This window comes from Doryrhamphus excisus, chromosome 1 (assembly GCF_030265055.1).
Source record: "Doryrhamphus excisus isolate RoL2022-K1 chromosome 1, RoL_Dexc_1.0, whole genome shotgun sequence".
In the NCBI taxonomy this organism is placed as follows: domain Eukaryota; kingdom Metazoa; phylum Chordata; class Actinopteri; order Syngnathiformes; family Syngnathidae; genus Doryrhamphus; species Doryrhamphus excisus.
Genome location: NC_080466.1, coordinates 9,306,662 through 9,333,393, shown reverse-complemented (window position 1 = coordinate 9,333,393; position 26,732 = coordinate 9,306,662). Strand labels below are relative to the sequence as shown.

General features: G+C 39.9%; 2 protein-coding genes across 4 annotated transcripts in view; one reads left to right on the top strand and one right to left on the bottom strand.

Annotated features, from left to right (window-relative positions):
* fbxo41 (F-box protein 41) overlaps positions 1–10,149 on the top strand; it is a 69,560-nt gene extending 59,411 nt beyond the window's left edge. The window contains exons 9-17 of one of the 3 annotated variants that reach the window (XR_009129932.1): positions 150–388; positions 464–579; positions 956–1,108; positions 1,998–2,093; positions 2,178–2,296; positions 2,421–2,579; positions 3,263–3,378; positions 4,214–4,351; positions 5,068–10,149. Coding sequence is in view for 1 of the 3 variants with exons in the window: in XM_058073933.1 (XP_057929916.1) it covers positions 150–388; positions 464–579; positions 956–1,108; positions 1,998–2,093; positions 2,178–2,296; positions 2,421–2,579; positions 3,263–3,378; positions 4,214–4,276 (1,061 nt within the window). In the remaining 2 variants the exon portion in view is untranslated. Of the gene's footprint in view, positions 1–149; positions 389–463; positions 580–955; positions 1,109–1,997; positions 2,094–2,177; positions 2,297–2,420; positions 2,580–3,262; positions 3,379–4,213 lie in introns of those variants that run through there. The other 2 variants (XM_058073933.1, XR_009129933.1) reach the window with 2 other exon arrangements.
* Positions 10,150–12,042: 1,893 nt separating this feature from the next.
* Positions 12,043–24,688, bottom strand: smox (spermine oxidase). The gene is made up of 7 exons (XM_058067468.1): positions 24,530–24,688; positions 19,921–20,156; positions 19,408–19,631; positions 18,669–18,842; positions 17,047–17,782; positions 14,046–14,206; positions 12,043–12,549 (listed from the first exon to the last, which is right to left on the bottom strand). The coding sequence occupies exons 2-7, from the start codon at positions 20,126–20,128 to the stop codon at positions 12,394–12,396; spliced, it is 1,659 nt and encodes a 552-aa protein (XP_057923451.1). The 5' UTR covers positions 20,129–20,156; positions 24,530–24,688; the 3' UTR covers positions 12,043–12,393.
* Positions 24,689–26,732: the final 2,044 nt, after the last annotated feature.

The following is a 26,732-nucleotide window of genomic DNA, read 5'->3' as shown; positions in this document are numbered from 1 at the left end:
GTTGCTTTATCTAACAATCCATTGGCCATCTCTCAGTCCATCCAACATTTTTGTCCATCCATTCATTTGTTCATTCAGTCATCTGTCTCGGTTCCTCCTTTTGTAGTACCTTTATCCCCAAACCCATGTGTTTATGCATTCATCCATAGGACGCTCTGAAGGCATCTACAGCAAACCCTGTCGCCATGAAAAGAGCCCGTCCAAATCCAACGAGGTGATCAGCCCAGAGATCCTGAAGATGCGCGCTGGTTTATTTTGTATCTTCACCTACTTGGATACTAAAACCTTGCTGAGAGCGGCAGAGGTCTGCAGAGACTGGAAATTTGTGGCTCGCCACCCGGCCGTTTGGACCAGAGTTTTGCTGGAGAACGCTCGCGTTTCTTCCAAGGTGAAAAAGCACTACACACGCCCTCTTCTCTGCAAATCCAGCAGATCCTTACTCATTCCAGTGTTTCTCGAATAGTTGCTGGGAACGTTGTCTCAGTGGTGCACCCAGACACACTCGCTCATCCTGCAAAACCTAAAACCTCGACAGCGTGGAAAGAAGGAAACCAAGGAGGAATACTTAAAAAGCACACGGTGAGCAGTGGAAAACACAGGTAGACATACACTGGAAGCCACGTGAGCAGACTATGTCGGCCAACTCATCGAATCACAGCTTAACATGTTCTTATTACTAAAAAGTGCTGCTTAAGTTGATGTAAATGATAAGTAAGTCACCAAAAGATGTACAGAAACTTTATTGACATTACGACAGCAGCTCTGTTATGTAAGAAATTAAAATAAATAAGCAGGATTTGCTATAATTAGAATTTCAAATCCCACTTTCAGATTTTTTTTAGGCCTGTCTTGTTTATTTTCACATTTATAGCACTCTGCAGGAACATTTAGAGATGCTGAATCATTTCCTGGCAATTTGCAATGTTTCCGTGTTAAGCTCATGTCTCTGTCTCAGTGGCTGTCTGGAGGAAGGACTGGAAGCGCTGCTCAAGGCCACAGGAAGTAACCTGCTCATCCTGAAGATTTCACATTGTCCCAACCTGCTGACGGATCGCTCCCTCTGGCTGGCCAGTTGCTACTGCCGAGCTCTGCAGGCTGTCACTTACAGGTATTTATTTGTTTGTATGTTTAATAAAGACAGTACAGGTTACTCGGCTGCAGGGTGGACGAGTGGTTAGCATGCAGGCTACACAGCTTGGAGACCAAACCTCGGCCATCTCTGTGTGGAGTTTGCATGTTCCCCCCGTGGGTTTTCTCCGGGTACTCCGGTTTCCTCCCACATTCCAAAAACATGCTAGGTTAATTGGTGAGTCCAAATTGTCCATTGGTATGAATGTGAGTGTGAATGGTTGTTTGTCTATATGTGCCCTGTCATTGGCTGGCGACCAGTCCAGGGTGTACCCCGCCTCTTGCCTGAAGACAGCTGGGATAGGCTCCAGCATACCCACAACCATCGTGAGGATAAGCGGTATAGAAAATGGATGGATGGAGTACTGGTTACTTTCCAGATCAGTTATACCTGCACAGTGTAATGAGAGTCAGTTCAAGCACTGTATCAAAAAAGTCAGCTTTTGCAAAAATACTGAATGGCATTTATGCAACATAAAGTGATGGTGTCGTCTATGAATATAATACTATAACAGTACCACTGTATTCAAATTCATTTTTACAATGATAATAATGCTCACACTGAAATGTGCTGGCTCATGAAAAACATATAGTTACACATTTAGTGAGTTTCTTTTTTTTCATAATTTTTTATTCTGTTGTTTTTCAGACACAAAATGCGGGGTGGGGGAGGACTTGCAAATGTGGAGCTGTATGGTTTTCATTGGACAACAATACTATTATTCCATGATAGTATTGTTGAATGAATACCTCAAGGATGAACATTATAGGTGTTGCTGTGCTTTTAGTTTTGTGACACACAGAACAAAAGGTGATACAGCTTAAAATAGTCCTATTTTCCTTCTAAAATGTAGTGTATTTTTTTCCAGGAGTGCCACAGACCCAGTTGGCCAGGAGGTCATCTGGGCCCTCGGTGCAGGTTGTAGAGACATCATTTCCCTCCAGGTGGCGCCACTACACCCATGGTATTCAGCACTGAGAGATACATGATGGCCTAGCGATGTTATGACATGGCCTGAGGTGACATTGTGTCATTTTGTCGCTTTCAGCCAACAGCCGGCTCGCTTTAGTAACAGATGCCTGCAAACCATTGGGAGATGTTGGCCACACCTCCGTGCACTCGGCGTAGGTGGAGCAGGATGTGGCATTCAGGGACTTGCCTCGTTGGGTGAATGTTGCTTGTGTTACATTAAACTTGCACTTCAGGCGTTTCAGTACGGGAACACATGAGTTTAATCACTACAATTATTGGTCTCCTTAACGGCACCACTTTATGTTCCTTATTTCATCAGCAAGGAACTGCATGCGCCTTCAAGTGCTCGAGTTGGACCATGTGAGCGAAATCAACCAGGAGGTGGCAGCAGAGGTTTGCAGGGAAGGCTTGAAAGGCCTGGAGATGCTGGTGCTCACGTCCACGCCAGTCACCCCCAAAGCACTGCTCCACTTTAACAGTGAGTTGGAAAAAACAGCACTGTTGGGGGACTAACACAAACTAAAGTAAAAACAAATCAACAACATCTTATTTATCCCGTCAGTCATACAATAAACCATAAAACAGGTTTCAGGCTCAAAGGTTAGCATCACACTTCTGTTATGACATCACCAAAAAACAAGAAGCCAAAAATTAAGCAAAGACATCTCGCATGATGAGAATTTTGCTTGAGGCATTTTTCAGAAAATTTTGTGAACACTTGTAGGTTCCAGTCATTATTTTGCACTATGACCCATTTACCATTGCACTAAAATTAATATATCTGCAATATGTCTGCTCCTGCATATGCTCCTGTGCAATACTATGTGTATATTTTGGATATCTTGTATATATCTTGCATATATCTTGTTAAATTGTCTTTTTTACTCTACTTTTATATACTTTTTTTAACTTGACTACTGCACTGAAAGGAGAAGCTCTCCAGTTTCGTTGTACATCTTGTATAATGACAATGAAGGCCATTCCATTCCATTCCACTGTATGACTATAGGGATGCAAAACCAGTTTATTATCATTTTATTTCAGACTACATTGGAACATTTCAGCAACACAGTATACTACAGATATTTATAATTCGCAATAAATACCACCAAGGATGGATTTCATATTGACTTTCTGTCCATCCTTGCACCATCCTTGCAGGTGTGTGCCGCAACCTGAAATCCATTGTGGTCCAGATTGGGATTGAAGACTACTTTGAGGATCCTAACAGCCCTGAGGCCAGAAAACTGTTTGATGAGATGGTTAATAAGCTTCAGGTAACAGCAACTCAAGCCTGAAAGTCCATCTTCTCTAGAGTCACAGGTATGCTGGAGCCTATCCCGGCTGTCTTTGGGCGAGATGCGGTGTACACCCTGGACTGGTTGCCAGCCAATCACAGAGCACATATAGACAAACAACCACAACCACACTCACATTGATACCTATGGACAATTTGGAGTCACCAATTAACCTAGCATGTTTTTGGAATGTGGGAGGAAACCGGAGTACCCGGAGAAAACCCACACATGCACGGGGAGAACATGCAAACTCCACACAGAGATGCCCAAGAGGAGATTTGAACCTGGGCTCAAGCCTGAAAGTAAACAATAATTGCTGTTTTGAATTATGTCACAACAGACCCAATAATAATAACATAATAATAATCATAATAGGCTACACAGAGGACGAGTGGTTAGCGTGCAGGCCACACAGCTAGGAGACCCTGATTTGACCCCCCCCCTCGGGCATCTCTGTGTGGAGTTTGCATGTTCTCTCCGTGCATGTGCTTTTCTCCGGGTACTCCGGTTTCCTCCCACATTCCAAAAACATGCTAGGTTAATTGGAGACTCTAAATTGTCCATAGGTATGAATGTGAGTGTGAATGGTTGTTTGTCTATATGTGCCCTGTGATTGGCTGACGACCATTAAAGGGTCTACCCCGCTTCTCGCCGAAAGACAGCTGGGATAGGCTCCAGCACTGCCGCTACCTTTGTGAGGATAAGCGATAGAAAATGAATGAATGAACTTCCTATACTTGTATTTTTACTAAGTTATTGTGACTTCTTGGAAGTTTGGCTGAAGAAGGCTTTTCTTTTACTCTGTCCCTTGCAGGCATTGAAGAAAAGACCCGGATTCTCCAAGATCCTCCACGTGAAAGCAGACAGTCTCTGCTAACATAATTTCCTACAGATTGTGTAAGGAGACGCCACTGCCACGGCTCCATTCAGTCCAAAAGTGTGTGTGAATGGGGTAAGAGAGCATGTCCTAACACTGGAACGCCTTGATGAATCCTGACTTGATGAATCCTGACTGAGGCTCAATGTGCAATATTCATGCATAAGGAGACACTTGTTTCTTGTTCGGGGGGGGATCATCTGCTGGACGTTACATGGTCCTCATTGGGTGACACGACTCACAGATTCCTCTCATTTTGGATCATGTAGTCTCTTGGAGGCTGATCTCTTTGAGCTGGATAACAGACCATTTGATAAGTTCTTAGTGAGTTGGGCACCCATAACTGGTGGGCGGCAGCACATTCTTTCTCCTCGGAAGGGAACTAAACATTTGCAAGGTGGTAGCTTTGAGACTGCCTGACCTTGTAGCGCTCAGAAGCCAACCACTTCCTGCACAAAAAGCGTGCTGCAGCTACTTCCTGGCATGGCAGTGATGCATTCCGCCACCTCTACCACCTTATGCTAACATAATGGATCTCCTTTATTTTTCTTGGTTGTTAAAAGTATCAGGTTGTCTGAGAGAACAGCATGCAGTGCTCGATGCTGGATTCATTTCATTTTCAAACCGGTGCCATTCGTGTCTGTCTGCGTTCCACTGAGCGTTTATTTCCAATGTGCCATTAATGCGGGGAGTATTTCATACTCTCTCATCAGCTCATGCACACAAGACTTTTTATCTTGTACTCCTTGATGTGTTACAATTCGTATTCATGCTGATTCTTCTATTTGCAGAACGGTGCCAGTCACAGCCGAGCTTCTGTGGCGCCCTCTGCTGGTCTTTTCAGCCACTTACTCATATCCAATGGTGGGGTTTCCTCTAGAAGTAGAAATAAATGGTGTGTGAATGCTGAGAGATACGGACCACCAAACCAAAATACCAAAGAAATAGAGACGTTAATGCTGGTTAATACATCGCAGCATATAATAACAATGCCTAATCTGATGGGAATTTAATTGACTGCATAAAATCTATGTTCTACATAGATATAAAGGCCATCAAGGTCTTCTTTCAACAGCGAATTAAGTGAAAATATGGTTCTCATTTGCTTCAAGATATAATCTATTCCATACAATCAACCAAATTCTTAGCAAACAATTGATTATGATGTCCAGGGGTGTCCAAACTTTTTCCACCAAGGGCCACACACTGAAAAATCGAAGGATGTAGGGGCCACTTTGAATTTTTTTTTATTGTGTAAAATGCAAAAATTAATATATAGCGATATATATATATACATACATATATATATACATATATTTAAAGACTTTGCATTTTAACTGTTTTATTTAATTTCTACATTGGGCCACGGGCCAATGACAAATGAGCCACAAGATGCAAATGGCCCCTGGGGCCCCTACCCCCTGTTCCATACGAATATGCCACATAGATGCTGTGAGCACTCAGCAATAATGGCATGATGTAAGAAAGTCATTTGACTGGAGTGTTTTCAGGCGATACCATGGCATCATTGCATGATTTTTGCAAATGGTATTGGCCAAAAAAATGACCTGAATGGGAATTTCATTTCATTTTGTTTGAATCATGTTGAGTGCGCAGGCCACACAACTAAGAGACCCGGGTTCAATTTCCCGCTCGGCATCTCTATGTGGAGTTTGCCTGTTTCCTCCCACATTCCAAAAACATGCTAGGTTAATTGGCGACTCCAAATTGTCCATGAGTGTGAATGTGATTGGCTGGCGACCAGTCCAGGGTGTACCCCGCCTCTTTCCTGAAGACAGCTGGGATAGGCTCCAGCATACCCGCGACCCTCGTGAGGATAAGCGGTATAGAAAATGGATGGATGGATGAATTATGTTGAATCATTTGAGCAGAAAAATAACAATGTTAGGAAGGAAACATTTGTTGCTACACTGTAGCATGAATGTTTGTCTCTCAGCATTCACACAGCAGCTACGTTTTTCAGCTTGTTGCAGTTTACACATAATGTCACTATTCCACTGTATCGTACCGGCCCAATTCGGTTCACTTCATCTCGTTCCAGTAACTGGAATGATCAACTGTAAAAGCCACTCCGCAGTCAAGGCGTCAATCAGTGGGGACATGCTAACAAACGACAATGGAGGAGAACGAGGGTCTCGTATTTACTTCTCAGAGCTAAGACGACAGGATAAGCCATGTACGTTGTTTTCTTCTCCATCAATGAGCTACCAGTGGTGGTTTATGTCACCCGTATGTTTGTTGTCCAGCCGAGTACGTACCATGCAGTGGAAAAGGGGCATATGAACGTATGCTAGCAATACTTAAACCCACTTGTACTTCAAATAAAAGGCATTACACGATCCATTCTACAAGGAGTTACACCTCAAAATCAAGTTGGGCATGACTGTCCTTGGTGATACTATCAGTGTGGTTTTGAGGATGTGAATGTTCATGGGAAAATACATTTTTGGAGCACACTGAGGACCAAAAAGTAAGGATTTGTCTTAATCCTGAATTTGAGTGAAGTGCAATATGAAGTTAAAGGGGGAGCTGGCCTTTAAACAAAGCTTCTGACTGAAACTTCCATGCACATTTATGCACACAGTTGAAGCAGGTTGACAATGGAGCCGCACATCAAGAAAGACGACCTTGTCTAATGCATCGTGGCACATCGGGGTGCACATTGTTCTGCATTGCTTTAGCACGCACGCCTCATCGGTTACACACAGCAAGGGGAGGAAACCCATGTCTTCATGTTTGGCTGTCGAAGCCACAACGTTAGGCTGGATAGGGCTGCTCTTTTTCTATCAGGGGAAGACTTTTTGAGTACAAAGTACACAACAAGGCAACATGTTCCTTTTCATGGCTTGACTCGTCATAGTTTTCAAACAATCTTCTTAACATTTTTTGTTGTTCTGTCACAAATCTATTGGTGTTATCATATTTCTTCAAATAGCGGCTGTGGGAATTCATTCACTCAACTGCAGAGAGTAATTAATAATAGTAATAATAATGGTGGGTTCAGGAGGACCAGGGTTCAATTCCACCCTCGGCCATCTTTGTGTGGAGTTAGCATGTACTCCCCGTGCATGCGTGGGTTTTCTCCGGGTACTCCGGTTTCCTCCCACATTCCAAAAACATGCTAGGTTAATTGGCGACTCCAAATTGTCTATAGGTATGAATGTGAGTGTGAATGGTTGTTTGTCTATATGTGCCCTGTGATTGGCTGCCGACCAGTCCAGAGTGTACGCCGCCTCTCGCCTGAAGACAGCTGGGATAGGCTCCAGCACCCCCCACGACCCTCGTGTGGAAAAAGCGGTAGAAAATGAATGAATGAATGAATGAATGGTGGGTTCAGGCAGTAGAGCAGGTTATCCAGAAACAGGAAGGTTGGCGGTTTGATCCCTACTTCCTCTATTTACTGTTGTTGTGTCCCTGGGCAAGACACTGTTTTGTCACCTTACCTTACCTCCAGTACCGCCCACACTGTTGTATGGATAGTTGGTGGTGATTGGAGTGCAGTGTCGGCCCCAGGGCAGCTGTGACTACAGATATAGATAACCACCACCAGTGCAATATAAATGTAATCCGTTATTATTACTCTAGAATTGTACATTTATAATGCATAAGGTGCATAACTGCGAGAGGCATGAGGTTTAAACTTGCATTATGCTTCTATGCATTTAGCTTATTAATCATCACAAATGAACCATGGCATTGAGAGAGAAAGACTATTATATTGGAGATGGATCTAATCTAATAATTATATCAGTCACTTTTATTGCATATGTGAATCCAAAACGATCAGAAGAGAACATCAACATCAAGCAAGCAGGGGGGAGAAGAGCAAGCTGGCAAAGTATACAGCGTCTCCTTGACACAGCAGCATAACCTCGGCTTTATTAGAGGGCCAAAAATATGTTTATGGGCATCTCAATTACTCATATATTATTTCAGAATGTAACTGCCCTGAGTAGTGGGGATCTACTGTACTATTATAATTCTTATTATTGATTATTTTTTGTATGTTTAATTATTTGTAAAATAAAACATCAATACCACATATTAGAATATATATTATATATAATACAGTACATCGGCATGGTCCAAAAAAGGACTCCTTTTTTATTGTATTTATTTTTATGGGACACACAAATGTAACATCCAACGTATTCTTGTTGTTTTAGCACATAATTTAGTATGTTTATACTAAAAGTATATATTATATTACAGTATTACAATTATTTGACATTGGAATATTATTATTTACAAGTAAATGTGTCAGAATCAGCTCATGATCATTTTTAAAAATGGCATTTAGTGTGCATTTAGTTATAGACTATTGCGTAAAATTGTTTACAGTCCCTAGTGGCACTAGTTGGGATTTACATATATGTATTTTTTTTTGTCCTGAAGGGAAAAAGGAGTTGAGGGATGCATGGCCTCTATTAGGGTGTAGGCCACTATCTGAGGAAATAAGGTATTTCTCTGTGAGGTCACTCCTGATTTCAAAGGTCAAATCATCACCCCATCACCATTTTCACATTTTTGTCTTTTGTTTTTGTTTTTGGCAGAGCTTTGGGCCTAGCTGAAGGGTCAAGGGTCATGACCGAACTGTGTTTTCTTGTTAGAATTCTTCTACACTGCTACTGATTGTCCACTTGGAGGGAAAATAAGTTTTTAAACACGATGCACTTGTTGTTTTCAGGTTTTAGACAATCCTGCCTTCGCTATCAGCTACTCTGTACATAGGGTTTATTTAAAAAATAAAACAAAAGAAAACAAGCAGAAAAAAGGGTGGGGGGGAAGCAACATTTAATGTTGTATAATAATATGATGAAAAATGCTGACGTTTACATACTGCAAAGCGTTCTCTCCAAAGCTGACTGATGTTAGAGAATTATGTACAACCTTGGTGTCTGAATTGTGTGTTAGATACTTTATATTAAATGTGCATCATTTGCATAGAGAAATTATTTAAGAAGAGGATAAAGATGATAATTCAGCTATTTATTTCTATATACATTATATATATATATACATATATATATATATATAAAGAAACAAAAGAGCGATGTGTATAATGTTGGCATGTTTGTGTTGGAGCATCATTAAGTTGCCTTTCTAAATGTTCTGCTACTGTGGCAAGAAATTTGATGTTAAACAGCTTCCATTGCCTGACGTTTAATAACATTTCTCTTGAGTTGACTGTCTGTTGTTGCACTAGTGAGAAAAAAAAAAAGATATATAAATATATACAAATATATTACAGCTGTTAATGAAGAGTGTTGTTTTTAATGTTGGGCTGTTTCTTAGTGTTTGACTAAATAAGATGCACTTTTATTTTTATGATCATCGGCCCAATGAGAAGCGATAAGTATATGACAAGTCAACATCTTCCATAGGTGGTTTGATTCCGCCGGCTCGACATCCATTTTTAGGTCAATTACCAGTAATTGTTTTTGCTTTTGCATCGTACCTACACTACTGTTTAAGTCATTGTGAATAGGGACCTGCTGAAGTTGCTCCAGGTGCCAAATAACACCACAATGAACATATTCTCCTATTCCGCCTATGCTAATGTCAACCGGTTCTGCTTTCTTTATCTGACTGAGTGCTGAACCAAATGTTTCAACTTTCTGTCCTACTCTACAAACTGTACATAATTTTGCGTATTACCTCAACACTTATCCGGTCAATTAAGTGTGCCATTTATCGGTGTTTATTTGTAACGCTAAAAGCATCCATGAACTTCATACATAACAGCAAAAAAAATGTAATTGTTGCTGGAGGGTTCCAACTGATGATCAGCCTTTGATGACTGCAATTTTACCACTCATTTGTTGTCATCAATAAAACTGCTTTAAAATTCATGTTGCAATTTTTAGGGAATTGTTTGTAATTAGGAACTTGTTAATTAGTGATTATTAGAATCCTGCATGCAGAAATGTGACGCTTTAAAGGAGACATTTGCATTACACCGCTAAAACCAGCTGATCTAAACAGGCCTGTTTAGAGGTTTGTTTGTTTTCAAACATTTGCTGTCATTCTTTATATTTCGGGTATTTTGAATGAAGTCATTAATAAACCAGGGAACTGTTTTAATCTGTGGAAAAATATGTGAATATGTCTCCTTTAAAGGGGGGGGAGGGGTGGAGTATTAATATATATCCAATCAGCGACCTTTTCAAATGCTAGGAATTATGAAAAAATAGGATTCAGTGTTTTTCCAGGTTTCCAGGCAGCAGACAGCATTGGCCAAATTTGTGTCATAAATGCAGAGGAGGTAAGTATGTCATTTGTTTCCTCCATTGTTTTTTAAAGTGGACATTATGCTCATTTTTTGTCCCTTTGTATTGAGTTGTGGACTCCTATAGAGCAACTACACACACTAACCTGCACAGAAAACGTTCTAGAACATCCAGAATCTGCACCTGTTCCAGCAGATTTTCCTTGGATCTGTTTTAATTTATTCCACCCACAATCCGCCTCCGAGCACGCCCACTCCACTGTGATTGGTCACACCCCCAAGCTTAAGTACTATACTTCCTGACTTATACTGCTGGACTACACTTTCTAATTTTGGGATAAAATATTATTTATTTTGATGAACTGAGGGACAATTAAAAAATTTAAAAGAAGAATCAAGTGTATTTGTAGTTCTACACATAATTAAGGTGGTTTTTTTTTACTTTTTTGTCTCCTACAAGATTATTCTTTTATTCCTTCAGGCCGTACAACATAATATGCAAATTAGACGATTGCCATCATGTAGCGATTTATACGACGGCCAATGGCTAGTTTTCTTACTGAAAGGTTGGCAACAGTGCGGTTAGCTAGCTCAGTACCAACACGCCCCGGCTAGCAACGAGCAAGCCGGCCAGAGAACTAAAAAGTACCTCTCTCGAATCGCAGTTTGGAACGTTTTGGGTTTTATTTCAAGAAAAATGTAGACTTGACCAACCAGACCAACAGAGGCGAGTATGATTCTGCTTTCTAACTTTTAGTTTGCAATGTTGCCTCTGGAGTGTTGACAATACTGTTCTCAGTCTGACATGTTGAAAGATTACCATTGCTGTGGCATTTTCAGTATGCCATTGTTTACTTTTCCAAGTGAAAACAGCATTTCCATTGCACCCCATGTGATAAAATAGTTATATTTACTTATCTTTGCTTGGAACTATTCATGAGGCTTTTCACTATTTGTTATTGTGTGTTATTAATTGGACTGAAGGTTCAAGTTAAGTGTTTTCAATGTTATATTTCATATAGATCCATTTATTGCCAATGCACACAATACAACTAAACTTAATTCGGTCACGCCACTTCCATTTCTAGCAACATGCACAGGTATGAAAACATAGATATATAATTCATTCATTTTCTACCGCTTTTTCCTCACGAGGGTCGCGGGGGTGCTGGAGCCTATCCCAGCTGTCTTCGGGCGAGAGGCGGGGTACACCCTGGACTGGTGGCCAGCCAATCACAGGGCACATATAGACAAACAACCATTCACACTCACATTCATACCTATGGACAATATGGAGTCACCAATTAACCTAGCATGTTTTTGGAATGTGGGAGGAAACCGGAGTACCCGGAGAAAACCCACGCATGCACGGGGGGAACATGCAAACTCCACACAGAGATGGCCGAGGGTGGAATTTAACCCTGGTCTCCTAGCTGTGAGGTCTGCGCGCTAACCAACCGCTGTGCCGCCCTAGATATATAATATAGAATATAAAACACAGAGAGGCTCCGTGAGATGACAATATAACTTTTTATTTTGTTAAAAGCTTCTCCATTTGTATTATTAAAATAACAAAAAACATTAGATACATAAGGCACTTACATAAAAATAAGTTAAATCACTTATGCTGTGTTAAAAGACATAACATTATAGATTCTTTCATTAAAAAGCATCATACCATGAAAGCGTGATAAAGACAAGAAGAAATGACAGCACCATTGGCAACCTTTGAACCTTTCACCTGAAATAAAATGTGGCATGATTTCAATCTACAGTACAATAGAAACACCATTACCCAGAGTAAATAATGCCCCCAATATAAATTGTCATAGGTATGTTTAAGTTCCCCCTAGTAAGAAGTTTTTTATTACATATTTTTAGGCTTTGCGGTGTCAGCACTGTGCCAGTCATAGTACAGCTCCACCAGACGCTTGGCCTCTCGCTGTCCTGACAGCAATGCACCATGGGTAGTGGAATAGTACTTCCTGTGGGTGGCCTCCCCAGCAAATAAGACCTGTAGAGGCTGAGAGAGGAAGCAGTGGGAAAGTGATTTAGAGACATATTTTAGGCCTTGTTGCTCTACTTTCATCACACTTGTGCTGATGGCTTTTGAGGGTAGCTAGGTCAGGTCGCGTTGTTCCTTCAACGCTGTCAAGTGAGACACACAAATACACACACATACAGAAGGCTTCGGTTTTCATGGTGTATAATAACAAAAAGCCATTTCAAACATCAATATTCATACATCATGCTCTTTTGTGTTGCTATAAATGTGTTACATAGGGGACGGACAGGAAGTGATGTTGGGAGTTCAGAGTTTTAGCTCAGTAGCCCGATCATTCAAACCTGCTATAAACATTGGCAATCAAGTCTGGTGTTAAAGTAGCATTAGTGACACCTAGTGGCTAGTGCCAAGTACCACATGTTATCACATCTTAGATGTTGACTATGATGATTGTAGTTTAGTTAATTTAGCCTTTTTTAATGCTTGAAAAAATGCTTAAATTGACACAAAATGTAAAATTTACGGAAATATGCATTTCATAAAAAAATAATGGTCCATATTCAACCACAAAATAACATGATTTACTATGATGAATATACTAAATCTTTCTGTTTTTGCTACCTCCGCTTATCATCAGCTTGCAATATGTGTCTTGTGCTTGCAGGCAATTGGCTCGTGGCGCATTAGGTGAGTTAAACGATATTTTTATGTGAATTCAATTTTAAGACATCTTAGTTAATACATTTATATTTGTACAATTATTTCCTATGTGTACTGTATGTCAATAATGAAAAAGGAGCGTTGGCTCCACTGATGATTTTAGGACTAATGCATAAAGTCAACAATATTTTTCGGTAATTTTTAAAAAATATATTGTGGGATTTTTATATTTTTTACATACATATTTATTGTTTATTTGTTCATGTATTTTTATACAGGATAGACTTGTGGGCCAGTTTGACATTCTTTCTGGGTGGGCTGCCATTTAGTTAGAGGTTATCTAAGGTAACATGAGATTGAAATAAAAAAAAAATAAATCAAAAGACAAAGTCAAACATGCCTCTAAAGTTGAACAAAAAATCCATTATGCATAATGTCATGTGATTATTTCCAATAGGTAAAATTGTTTTGGAATATGAACACTGCCACTGATCTCAAATTTCTCAGGGATTTTTTTAAGGGTGGAGCTAAACAGTATTAATAGTCATAGCTCCTCTGCCAACTTTAAAATAAGGCTTTAGCTGAGGGTTACAGTATATAATATATAATATAATAAGGCAGCTGTGGGCACATGTGGCATCTATGTGGCGGTCCTATCAGTAGGACTTTGTGTTCTCACTATCAACCACTGTTTATGAATAAAGATGTAACTTCAGCACCACCATGTGCTACAAATCTTTACTGCAATGAATTAGGAAATATATATTATGTTAGCTTGCAAGCTCATTTTACAGTGGCCTGGCCTGAGAGCACAACCCCTGGTTTAAGGTCTAGGTGTTATCCAGTGGTCTTACCGGGGCCTTGGTGCGGTTGGCGTAAGGCAGGGGCATGGCCAGCCTCTCAATGTCACCCCCACTGGAGCCTACCCGGGTGTAGGAGTAGGAGCCCCGAAAGTAAGGGTTACTTCCCCATGATGAGTGCAGGATACGCAGGGGCTTTGGAATGTCAGGGTTACCTGTGGGGGGAAAAAAAAAATATTGAGCCCATTTTCCAGTATAAAAATGTAGGCTTGTTTTTCCCTCTTGTGTTCATTACTGTGCTATTTTTTGCGTTTAAAAATTGAAAACACCAACTATCCTGGACAAAAAACAAATGACAAGGTTTTGGGCAACAGCTGAGTGAGTGAGTTCCTGTTTGTGATGGCAAATTTCTTCAAGTGGTTAGTGCTTTCATTTCCTGTTCATTTGAGTGACTACATCATTGCTGTGCATCGTTTCCATGGTAGTCCATTGCATTATTATTATTGTTATTATTTTGAAGGGTGTTTTTGGGGGGAGTCAAGTGCTTTACCTTCTAGCCACCCCCCCATACCCCCACCGCGCCACTGACTTTGACTCTGCACCATTTGCACATGTTACTTACTGTTTTCAGTAAGTACATGCAGGTGTAGAATAGGTTCTTTCCTGCTTCCTTTCCTTTGAAAAGCCTCTATATAAAATTCCCTCTCAAGTACATTACTTACTTACTGCTATTTTTTAGGCTAGTTCTATCCTCGCTTCCTCTTTTAGTGTCACTTCTCCATTAACAGTTTTACTTCATGTATATTTGATTTATTATTTTTGATATGATTTATCAATTTTACATATATTATTGTCTGCATGGAAAACACAGCTGAACACATCATACATATTCATCCTCATCTTAGGGCTGGGTGATATACTGATATTTTTAAAATATCGATATCTTGAAGCACAATATCAAAACCAACCATATCACTGATATCGATATAGACTAGATTTGCGCTGTATCTCCCTCATGCCTGCATGTATGAGTGAATAAGGGTGGCGCAGAAGCCCGGAGGCTAGCAAACAGGCTGCATCTGCGGTAGAAATAGTCAGCAAAGAATAAGCAGTAACTCAATAATATGGAGGTACTTTGAAGCCAGAGCATTAAAACTTGGAACAAACTCCAATATGAGAAATGTGTCTGCCGGGCTCCTGTTTTGTTCCTCATTAAAGGAAAAGCAAACTTATCAGATTGCTAATATGTGGCCCCTGTTGCAGCAGTAGAAAAATGGCTTTAAGAACCTGCTGAAAATTATGGACTGGCCGCGTCCAGCGAGGTTATCAAGTCACAATGATTTACAAGACAAGCTCAATGTAGAAATGTAGAAGGATGTTAGGCAGTTTCTAAGCCTGATTCAGTCGATATGTTGGTATTCCGGCCAGAATATAAGGACATTGTTGTGTGTTCTAGAACTGTTTACCTAAAAAGTACACATTTTTCAGTTGCTGATATTTTAAAATGTCCTCTTCAAAACCAAGCACTCTTTCATATTTTGTTTTGTTGTTAGCTGAGGATTTTAGCATAGCTAAAGGTTTGTTATAAAAATAGATATTTGTCGAAATGTATTGAAAAAAACACAATGGCCCACTTAATTTTAGCAGCTATTTCTTAGATAAGATATTTTGAATGTACATCTAGCATCATAACGGGTGAGTGGTTAGCGCGCAGGCCTCACAGCTAGGAGACCCAAGTTCAAGTCCACCCTAGGCCATCTCTGTGTGGAGTTTGCATGTTCTCCCTGTGCATACGTGGGTTTTCTCAGGGGGACTCCGGTTTCCTCCAACATTCCAAAAACTAAATTAATTAATTAATTAATTAATTGGTGACTCCAAATTGTCCATAGGTATGAATGTGAGTGTGAATGGTTGTTTGTCTATATGTGCCCTGTGATTGGCTGGCAACCAGTCCAGGGTGTACCCCACCTCTCACCCGAAGACGGCTGGGATAGGCTCCAGCACCCCCGCGACACTCGTGAGGATAAGCGGTAGAAAATGAATGAGTGAATGAATGAATGAATCTAGCATGACGCAAGATTTAAAAAAAAAAGTGAGAATCTTGTCATGAAAATGATTAAAACACTACAAATTTGCGGCAACAACTAAAAGTAAATTACAAAGAGGCATTACTTGATGTTGACAGTGTTACTAACTAAACTTCCTTATTTTCATTTTGTAGTCTTCGGCTTATTTGCGTGGAGTTGTATTTTGGGTACTATAAAAATTGATGTTCATATCCGATATCCAGATACCGGCTTTTTTCAGCCCCCAATATCTGTATCGCCTCCAAAATTCCCATTAGGGTCAGGCTCTAAAAGAGATCACCTCACCATGCGTTTACACCATGTTAATTACACATCACTCTAAATGAATGGTGAATGGACAATGTCCTGTTTTACTATAAAATATTACTATACAGCAGGTTAGCTATTCACGTGTATGATGGCTAATGCATTCAACAAACTACAAGTCAAATGCTGAACAAGTGTGCCATCTTTTAAATGTGTGTATCTTTATGTAGAAACACACCAGAGTGAGAATAGTTCTAATAAGGATGATTAAGCCTTTATCATGTCTGACAAATTACAAGCAGTCCATTTGCTTTCTAATGCTTGTCGCAGTAGTGACACTTTCAGTTCTGCTTCCTGGACAAAAAAAAAAACAGCTGAGTGACTCAGACAGTCGTCATGTGTCATGTTGCGTTATTGCTGTATAAGCTGCTTTCGTCACTGCTGATGCCGTTTCCTCTCCTTGCGAAAGATCATCACCTCATCACAGGCTTTTGTGAGTCACCGAGCTGACTCCAGTGACCGATAGGGCCAAAAGCACACAATCACCACAAAGTGCATTCAACGATGCAAATTTATTCGAATGCCCAAGAAGACAGATGTGACAATGACAGAGTGTTGAAAAGCACCAAATTGAACCAGACTGTTCTTTTTGGACAGAACGTTCCTGATTATGGTTGCTGCTTATGCAATGCATAATATATTTTGTGTGTGCAAGTACTGACCTGTAAATTGCCTGAGCAGCTCGGTGCATGTCTCTGCTACGGTTTCATCATCACAACGCTCCATGTAGAGCGCCTCCTGGCCACATATCCAGCCACTCAGCATGTAGCCATAGCGCTCAGGCGGGTAGAGGACGTCGAAGCTGCTGATCTTCTTGTACCACAGTTCCTCGGGGTAGGTCAGCTGTTCCAGCTGGGCCTCTTCTTCCCACACAAACTGAAAGCTGTTACACTCAGGGCTCCAAAAGGGCTCTGCGTACTCTAAGAAGATCTTATCAGTGGTGCTTATGCCCAGCTTCTCGATGGCTAGCACCTTGTCCTCGGGCAAAGAGGGTGAGAACATTGCCTCGTGATTGTGTTTCAGCCAGCCCAAAGAGACCGTCACGATCACATGGTCGGCCTTGATCCACTCCTCATCTTCGCACTCCACACAAATGGGGTGCACCGCAGTCGGAGGATCCCGCCGCTCGCGGTTGTTTTGATTGTGGTTGCTGTCCCGGTTTTTGTCGTCGTTCTTGGCAATTAAGTCGTGATTCTGGGCAGAGTAGTTCCAATGGATACAGCGGACTGGTTTACGAAGGCAGATGGTGTCGGTGGGGATGTCCTGGGCCAGGATGTCAATGATCTTCATGAAACCTCCAGGTATGACGTAATGTGCACCCGGGATCTCAGTCCACTCGCCAAATTCACTCAAAGACACCTCATCCATGTTGGGGGAGCTGCTTTCACAACTCTCCACCTTTTTAGAAAAAGCAAAGAGACCAATAAACAGTAATTCATGTATCTTTTATGCATTACAGCATAAGTTGGAACAGTTAAGTTCTACCCATCCAACACCATTTTTGTGGTGAAACTGGAAGCAACTTTATTGAAAACCACACGATTTGTGAGTGATTTTTCTTCAATGGGAAAATATGCTTCGGTTTTAGTATGTTTCGGTTTTCCTTGGACCTTTTGGTACAAATTAATAATGAAACCAATGTACCACCGTACTCTAATGTAAGTGATGAACATTTTACCTTTCCAAGTATTTCAATTAAATGGGGTCAGTCCACCTGACTGCTCTTTGTTTGAAAATCCATAAGCAAAACTGGAGTTCAAGATACTATAGAGGTCTTGCGATGATACTTATAGGTTATCACATGCAACATGTTATCACTCGACCTTTGGTCTCGGGCTCATACTGACACTTGGGGGCATGATACCTGGCCTGATACCAGACAAACCATGTGATGATCTTATTATCACATACTATTTAATCATGAGCTTATTATCACGTACTATTTAATCAAAAGACCATTTTGTTTCCAGAAAATTTTCAGTTTATTACATGTATTATATCTAAACATTGTAAACTGTGTGTTCACGCTCGTGCGCTGTTCTCTGATTGGTTGTTTCACGTGCACGATGCCAGAGCAGCGCACTCTGAGTGGACAGCTACGGGGGCTGATACTGGACATGGTTAAACTCTATATTTTATCAGTATCACTGCCCTGGGCTTTGACAGTATCATTTTGGCCTTTTCCCGTATCATTCATGGGCGGTTTCTAGGGTACAGGGCTAATTAATACTGCAGTATGTGATAAACACAAGGATCACACCTACAGTATATAGGAAACACACACCTTGAGGTACTGCTGAAGCATAGACAATTTAAGCTTCTTCGTGCTCTCAGAATCATCAGGATCCTTCATGATCCGCTTGCGCACCACATCTCGCGTAAAGATGCCAACACTGTTCTGGCTCTCGGCACCAACTGGCTTCCCATTTTGGAAGAACTCCTGAGTCAGCTCGTACACCTAATGGAGGGCGGAAGAGGCAAGCGAGACAGACAGTCATCAGTCTGCAAAAAAAGGAAGCATCGATGTGCAGACTGCATAGGTCAAACAAGGTCGACAAACAGTCCACTGAGGTCAATGGATGGCGGATCCAAGGAAGCGAAAGACAATCTCTTCCGCATTTATATGTTCCACACAAGAAATAATGAAAATATAATTGGGTAAATTAAATAATAATAATTTATCTGGTTGAATTAATTAAGTCACAGCAATTTTTCAAAAGCTGTCCCTCTCATTACAGCCCATTTTTGATGATTTTGACTGATTTTGAGGCACACAGAATAATGCGTGTTCGTCTATACCAGAAGATTAGACTCTGATTTTTCATCAGGAAAAAAAATAGTTTCTACCTTTTCCTGTTCTTTAGTAATCAGCAGCCAACGAGCTTATCAACCCATTGGAAATCACAGGAGGATGATCAGATCATTTTTATGCCAATATTGGCTGATAATATCCGTGGGCCAATATTATTAGACATCTCTAGATGGAAGTCATGCTGATTAATGTGTAACTTCTGTCCTCTCACCTCGTTATAGAGGTCGCTGAACTCCTCCACCAGGTCCTTAGGGATCCTCTTGCCAGCATCGGTCTGGTAGTGGGCGACCCCATTCTTGCTATACTGGCTTATACGGCCTACGTTGGCCTCCCCATCTGTGTGCTCCAGCAGCCCGTTGTCCTCAGCCAGGTGGTACACCGGGTTCCCATTGGCTCCGTGGATCCAGGTGGCTCCTAGCTCCAAAGCTGCTTCACCTACAAAGCATGAAAATTACGGTTGACTGAGAGTCTTTTGTTAATTTTTTATCAAACACACACAGAAAGGCACCAATGCAAAACAGACACATTACTAGCGCTCTGATCATTAAAATAGGGTTAACTTTTACTGTTGTTTTCAGAATAACAAGCAGATGGACTTTAACAGCTTTTGAATGCATCACCATGGAAAATAACCTCAGGGAATTTTATATGGCACAGTTAACTGCATTGACTGAATCGGAATGTTTTTGCCCGTTGTTGGCTAATTTAGGTATCTTTTTCTCACCGTGCTTAATGCTCTGAACTCTGCCTCCAATGTGGTCTAAGGCCTCTAGGACTGTAACATCTGTGAAGCCTCTCTTCAGCAGGACATTAGTTGCAGCGAGGCCAGCCAAGCCAGCACCAATTACGACTATTCGAGGCTGCCGGTGAATGCGCAGGCCGCTACAAAGAGGATCATCAGTGCCGTCTGAGGAAATTTCACAACTTTGCATGCCGTCCGAGGCCCCTCGGCAATGTTGACTGTGTAGAAAAGAGAATAGGTTCATTAAAAAGCAGCCACACTGACTCACGGAAGTAAAAGCACATTGACACCGCTACATACTGCTGACCAAATAAACAAATGGGTTCAATCTCTGATGACTGGTTAGATTCGGTTGAATATGCACAAAGGTCAAAGGTTTTGGGACACCTATTCAAGACTGGACATTGAAAATTACGGAGCTTGCCCACTTTTTGCAGCGGTGGTAGACATCGTACAAGAATGGTTGACCAGTTGTGAGACAGAAAGTGTCTAATGGGGTTGAGGTCATTGTTTTTGTCATCAAACTCATCTGAGCGTGAATTTATGGCACTGAAATTCATCATCTGATTCATTGATAAACCGATCAAAAGGTAGCTGTAAAGGTTTCAGATTTAGCAAAATAGAACGCTACGCCCAAATGATGCATGAATAGATACTATTACTGCTCAAGTGCAATTTATTCACATACCCTGCGGCATAACCCACTCTAAACAACTTCCTGTTATCCCGTTGAGTCAAAGTTCTCACCCTTTGATGTCAGACCACAAACAAGAAAAGCAATTTCACATCACAATACAGCTGATTGTGCTGCAACTAGCGAGGCACGTTAATGCTCAGTGTGAGAGTATTGCATCACAAAGCTTATTATTCCAGTGCACAAGGCTGAAAGCTGTGTGTGTGAGAGAGAAATGTACTGGCTTGATAATGCAACAGAAGAGAGAAATAGAAACACTTTGTCCCATTTGTCACTCACAATTTCTTCGAGACACATGCTGTGACTGTAAAGTGTCAGTCAACTGGCACGTTAGCATGCAACGTGCAGACAGAAGTTCAAATTAACTGCTTGAGTGTCTCACACCAATGATTATGTGTTAAAGCATTCTCGGAAATCTGCAAAACCACCAGTTTCAGATGATTTTCATATAGCCTGCAAACATGCTAATCTCAACACACGTGACTGTCCCCAAAATGTGGGTCAGCCTATGCACGGATTCGCATGACAGGTGCTTCCATCGGAAGCACTAATAGGACAATTCTGAGATGCATTGGAGGACGCTTGTAAAGCCTAATTTTGGAAAAAAAAAACTTCTATACTGAAATCTGTTTTGGTAATTAAATCAGGAAGTGGCACCTTATGCACTGTTAGCAGATAATTCTATTGTTTGTTTTTTTAATGAGCAAGGATGATCTCTCTCTTGTCATTCAATGGCTGGTTAATACACATGCCTCTTCCACACTTTACGTGATCACGGCAGATTAATGTGTGGGCCGGCCTTGGTTGGATCGGCAGCTCGGGGTGAGGTAGCGTAAGGACGGAGGGGGGCCACCACTGACCTAGAAATGGCAATCTACAATGTACTATGCTGGTGGTCTTTTTTTTCTTCCCCTTCCAACTTTACTGCTTTCTTCAATCTCTTCCCTTTTAATTCCAGCTGACTCCAAAGTCACATCTGCAATCATTTTAGAAGACCCGCTTGAAGGGCAACAAACATCTCCATCCCTGCATTAAGCAAGAAATAAAGCAGCTTAATCTTAGCGGCTTTGAGTCAAAGGTTACACATTCCACATTTTTTTTCCACAGACATGATGGAGTAGTTGACACATTAAACACAGACCGCAGTACAGTACACCAACTGTAGATGCTCCACCAAAAACACCCTCAACAAACAGAATTAAATCAATAAATGATTAGATAAAATTTAAAATTAATATGACCATTAGGAGCCTCAACATTGGCATATCATTTCACATGCATGCGAATGATGAGCGATGTCAACCACTATATGAATATACAGCATGTGAACACACACAATTGACACCTACATTACTTTTTAAAATGGTTCCAAAGCTACAAATGCGTTGTAATGTTTCAAGAAAATCACAATGCATAGGAAAAAAAATATGCTGCAATGTGCAAATAAAATTGTAATTGTTGTATTATTACAATTTTTGTTTTCATTTTAAAACATACCTACTAAAGAAGCATCATTGCGGAGAAAAAAAGTTGTATTGTCACAAGAATGAAATCATATTATGACAGAATGTTGGGCTTTTTTTCCTCAGGGAGGTAAAAGTAAAGTTGCAAGGAGAAAAAAAAGTCATAAAGTAAACTAAGTAAGCAAATGAGGCAAAAAATGTATATTTCCTTCTTAAAATACCTTTTATGGCACCATTTAAGAACAAGAACCATTTCAAAAATACCAATTTGGTGCCAATATCCGAAAATATGTAAATGATAGCCACCTTTATTCAACAGTCCTCATCATAACGCAGGTTTATTTTTTTGTGTAATATTTTGGGTTTTTTTGTCATGGCATTATGACTTTATTTTTGGGAAATTCATACTTAGTTGAAATATTACTATTTTTATTGACAACAATTTAAATCTTGGACAATACACATTTTCCTTGAAATATTATGAGTTATGTTCATAACATTTTAAAGGTCTATTTCACAATATTTAGTTTTTCATGCATCTAGAGACAATGTGCAATTGACATTATTCATATAGAATAAATGAGTGTGCCAGATTTAGAATTGAGCTAATTTCCATCTGTTTCCTTAAAATACACTTCACAGCACATACATACAAACTTGCACTCATACTCCCATGGAAAACTTCAAAAATGATACAACAGCTGGTAAGTTAAAAAAAACATCTTGGAGTGGCCTTTTGTTGTGGCCAGCCTAAGGCTACTAATCAGCCTCTCGGTGTGCTCTGGAGTTGCTCAGCAAAGGAGAAGTGCTCACTAGAGATTTTGACATAAATAAATAGGCTTTTTGTGCAAAAAGAAAAAGTTGTACATCTTTGACTTCAGCTCATGATATATGGGAGCAAAAACAAAAGTGTTGCGTTTCTATTTGTGTTGAAATGACAGCATATAGAATGGCATATGCTGAAATTCCATTCACATAGCAATACAGCACGCTGACCTTGTTTGGCCTTCATTTGCATAAAGAATAGACCTGACCTCAAACACTCTGCTGTAGCTGAAAACCTTAACAACCGAAGCGTAGTAGCATGATTGGATTAGAAACATTTCATACCATTACAAATGGGTGGCATGTATCTTCTTGTCTGAAAGTACAGACTGCAGAAGAACTCTCACTTTAATAGGTACACATGCACACTCCAACAAGAGCAGCATCCTTGAATGATGTCATGCTTTTGCCTGTAATTTGTTGTTCATGATTATAAAACAACAATAGAACAATGAACAAAAAACATAATTGTTTGATCATTCATTCATTCATTTTCTACCGCTTTTTCCTCACAAGGGTCGCGGGGTGCTGGAGCCTATCCCAGCTGTCTTCAGGCGTGAGGCAGGGTACACCCTGGACTGGTCGCCAGCCAATCACAGGGCACATATAGACAAACAACCATTCACACTCACATTCATACCTATGGACAATTTGGAGTGGCTAACTTAGCATGTTTTTGGAATTGAACCCTGGTCTCCTAGCTGTGAGGTCTGCGTGCTAACCACTAGACCCATTGTTTGATCAATAGTGCAAAATAATCAAACAAAAGCAAAAACTACTCTTAGCTCTCATTCAAAACCTTTGGCTTTTGTCCTCCTGTGTTCAATAACTTATTGAGTTTGTAAACAATATACTATATTGTGTAGTGTCTTTAGTATTTGTTATATTATAATAATAACGACATGAACAATATAACAACAAATCACACAGGTATTTGTGTGGGGAAAAAAAACATAGACGAGACCTGACTATATATAGCATCACGCTAGTATCGATCCGTTACTGATACTCGCCATGCTATCGATACTGGGATCAGCCTGGTCCTACTATTCATATGTTTACACTCATACGGATGTAGTTGTACACCACGGCAAACTACAAACAATTGGTGAACATATTGTTAAATGAACACCTCCCTGACAATGTCATATTTTTGATACTAATGGTCATCTTTCTAGAGATGGAGTGTTTGATGCAGTTGTCAGATGTAACTTGATGAGAACATGCAGATGGAAGCCGTGCCACGTATAAGCTGCCATGCCACAGTGGCACAAACATAAGTTTTTCCTCTAACACACCAGCAAACAAAGAGCATCATGTTAAGAAAAAAGAAAGGGGGGGAAAAGCAGGCAAAATGACAGCAATACTGTATACACCACACATGCACATCGTCCCAAATCCTCTTAATAACAACAAGATGTTTTCCACTTCAAAAAGCTAATTTTTCTGCTAAAAGTGTGTGACATCAATGATAAAGTATGCTCAGTAGCTGGCCAAAGCAAGTAATGAAGTAATTGTTAGTTGACTTGTTGTATACGCAAAGCGCCGCGCTGGTCATCAGCGTCCGTCAACAACAAAAACAAACACCGTTAGTGTCGGCTGGACTTGCCTGAGTGTGTCGTCGTCTTCACACCTCGAAAAGCTCTCGCCTTTGCTGCTCGCCTTTTGTGCAATGTCGCCTCTCGCACCGGCTCCGCTTTGTATTTATGCGTGGAAACCAGAAGCAGCCAGTTTGTGCCGAGCCGCTCGCCTCCTCATTGGTAATACATTAGAGTTGGTGACGTTTCGGCCCCGCCCACCGCGCTCACAACTCGTGCTCGCACAAAACACACGAACCAACCAACCAACCACAGTCTCACAACTTTGGCACTGGGAAAAATTCCATTTAAGTAAGAAAATATATTTGCGTTTGATCATTTTTTTGTGTGTGTGTATATAATATATATGTATATATATGTGTGTGTATATATATGTATGTATATATGTGTGTATATGTATGTATGTGTATATGTATATATATATGTGTGTGTGTGCATATGTGTATATATATGTGTATATATGTGTGTGTGTGTGTGTATATATATATATACATACGTATATATGTATACCTATATATGTGTGTGTGTGTGTATAACTTTGTCACTGGGAAAAATACCATTTAAAAAAAAATTGGGGAAAGTTGCATTTTATATATATTTTTTATCTGTGATATGTGTGTATGTTTGTATATATATATATATGTTTATGTGTATAAATATGTACATGTATATGTATATATAAGTATACCTATATATATATATACACATAAATATATAAAACAATATATAAAACGCAACTTTATCTATGTGTGTATGTATGTGTATATATATATATATATATATATATATACTTATATACATATATATATATATATATATATATATATATATATATATATATATACATATATATATATATATATATATATATATATATATATATATATATATATATATATATATATATATATATATATATATATATATATATATATATACTTATATACATATACACAGACTTGTCCTGACCTGAACCACCATGTTAGCTGAACAAACAACAGTGCAGCCTAAAGGTGTTTTAAGCATACATAACTGGATCAGTCACATTTAATATGATATAAATTATCATGTGATTTTGAATGTCCCTGATGTGCTAGAATTACGAGTTCCACGCAAATTATTTGGAAAAATACATCTCTGAAGTTGAATCGCTTTCATGCACCACACATACTGTGTGTATTACATTGTGTTGAACTTATATGTAACTTGAGATGTACTTCAAATGCCACTATTTCCTATGGGAAAACATGTTTCTAAATACAAACTCAGTCAAGACAGAACAGGATCGGGTTTGAATTAAAGGCTCTGTTGTTATTTTAGTAAATATGTAGGCGTGTTTTCCAGCACTTGTCTTTCCAAGCTGTATCCTGATGTGACCTGTGTGACTGCTATGCTGCTCAATGCTAGACAGGTTCCCGAAAGCAAGAAATAATAGTGCTCTCCTCCCAGGTTGGAATTTAAGTGTCATGCCAACTGGGTGTAACACACGCACATAAAAATCCAAAACATGTTCACTGACTGCCAACATGTCAAACATACAGACAAACGATGATCATAAATGCTATGTACATAGAGTAAGGTTCAGGTAAAAAAAAAAAATATACGCACAAAAATAAATGTAGTTTGTGTAGAGTTGTGCAAACTCTTGTATACACCAAATTTAAATAGTTCAACTTGCACAAATAACAAACACAAAAGTGCAGTTTGCACTGGTTTGTTCATTATGAATTTGCAGATCACAAGTTTAATAAAATACATCACATGTCATAGGGATATAGGGGAGTTATTTCATGTCCAGATGGCTCTAGTAATGTTAAAAACTGTATTTAGAAGGCCATAATCAGGTAATTTTGGGGGGGAATTTTGTCCATCATTCATAATCCTCATGTGAAACATGAACACATATTTCTTTCACTTTTCTGTGCATAAAAACGGCAGAAAACGAGTTAATGAGTCACACCTATTTCGACGACAAAGCCCTCTAAAAAAAACCTTTAACAGTGTTTTATGGTTTGATATACATGTTGTGAACATCCAAGACCAAGTATATTGATGAAGTACTTAGTGTATCTTACCGTATTTTTTGATGATTTCAAACATTACCAAAACTTCCTTTCTTAGGCGCATTGATCTCACATGGAGCATTTACCTTACCCTACTTCCGTCAATAACTTGTGTTCCAGCACAAGACGTGTGCTTCAGTCCCCAGGTATA

Excerpts from the sequence above, each read along its gene's own strand:
- smox (XM_058067468.1), bottom strand. The coding sequence starts at position 20,128 with ATGCAAAGTTGTGAAATTTCCTCAGACGGCACTGATGATCCTCTTTGT. Across the intron at positions 17,783-18,668 it reads TGCTTCAGCAGTACCTCAAG|GTGGAGAGTTGTGAAAGCAG; the intron begins GTGTGTGTTTCC and ends TTTTCTAAAAAG. Across the intron at positions 12,550-14,045 it reads CCAACCGCACCAAGGCCCCG|CCTCTACAGGTCTTATTTGC; the intron begins GTAAGACCACTG and ends TTCCTCTCTCAG.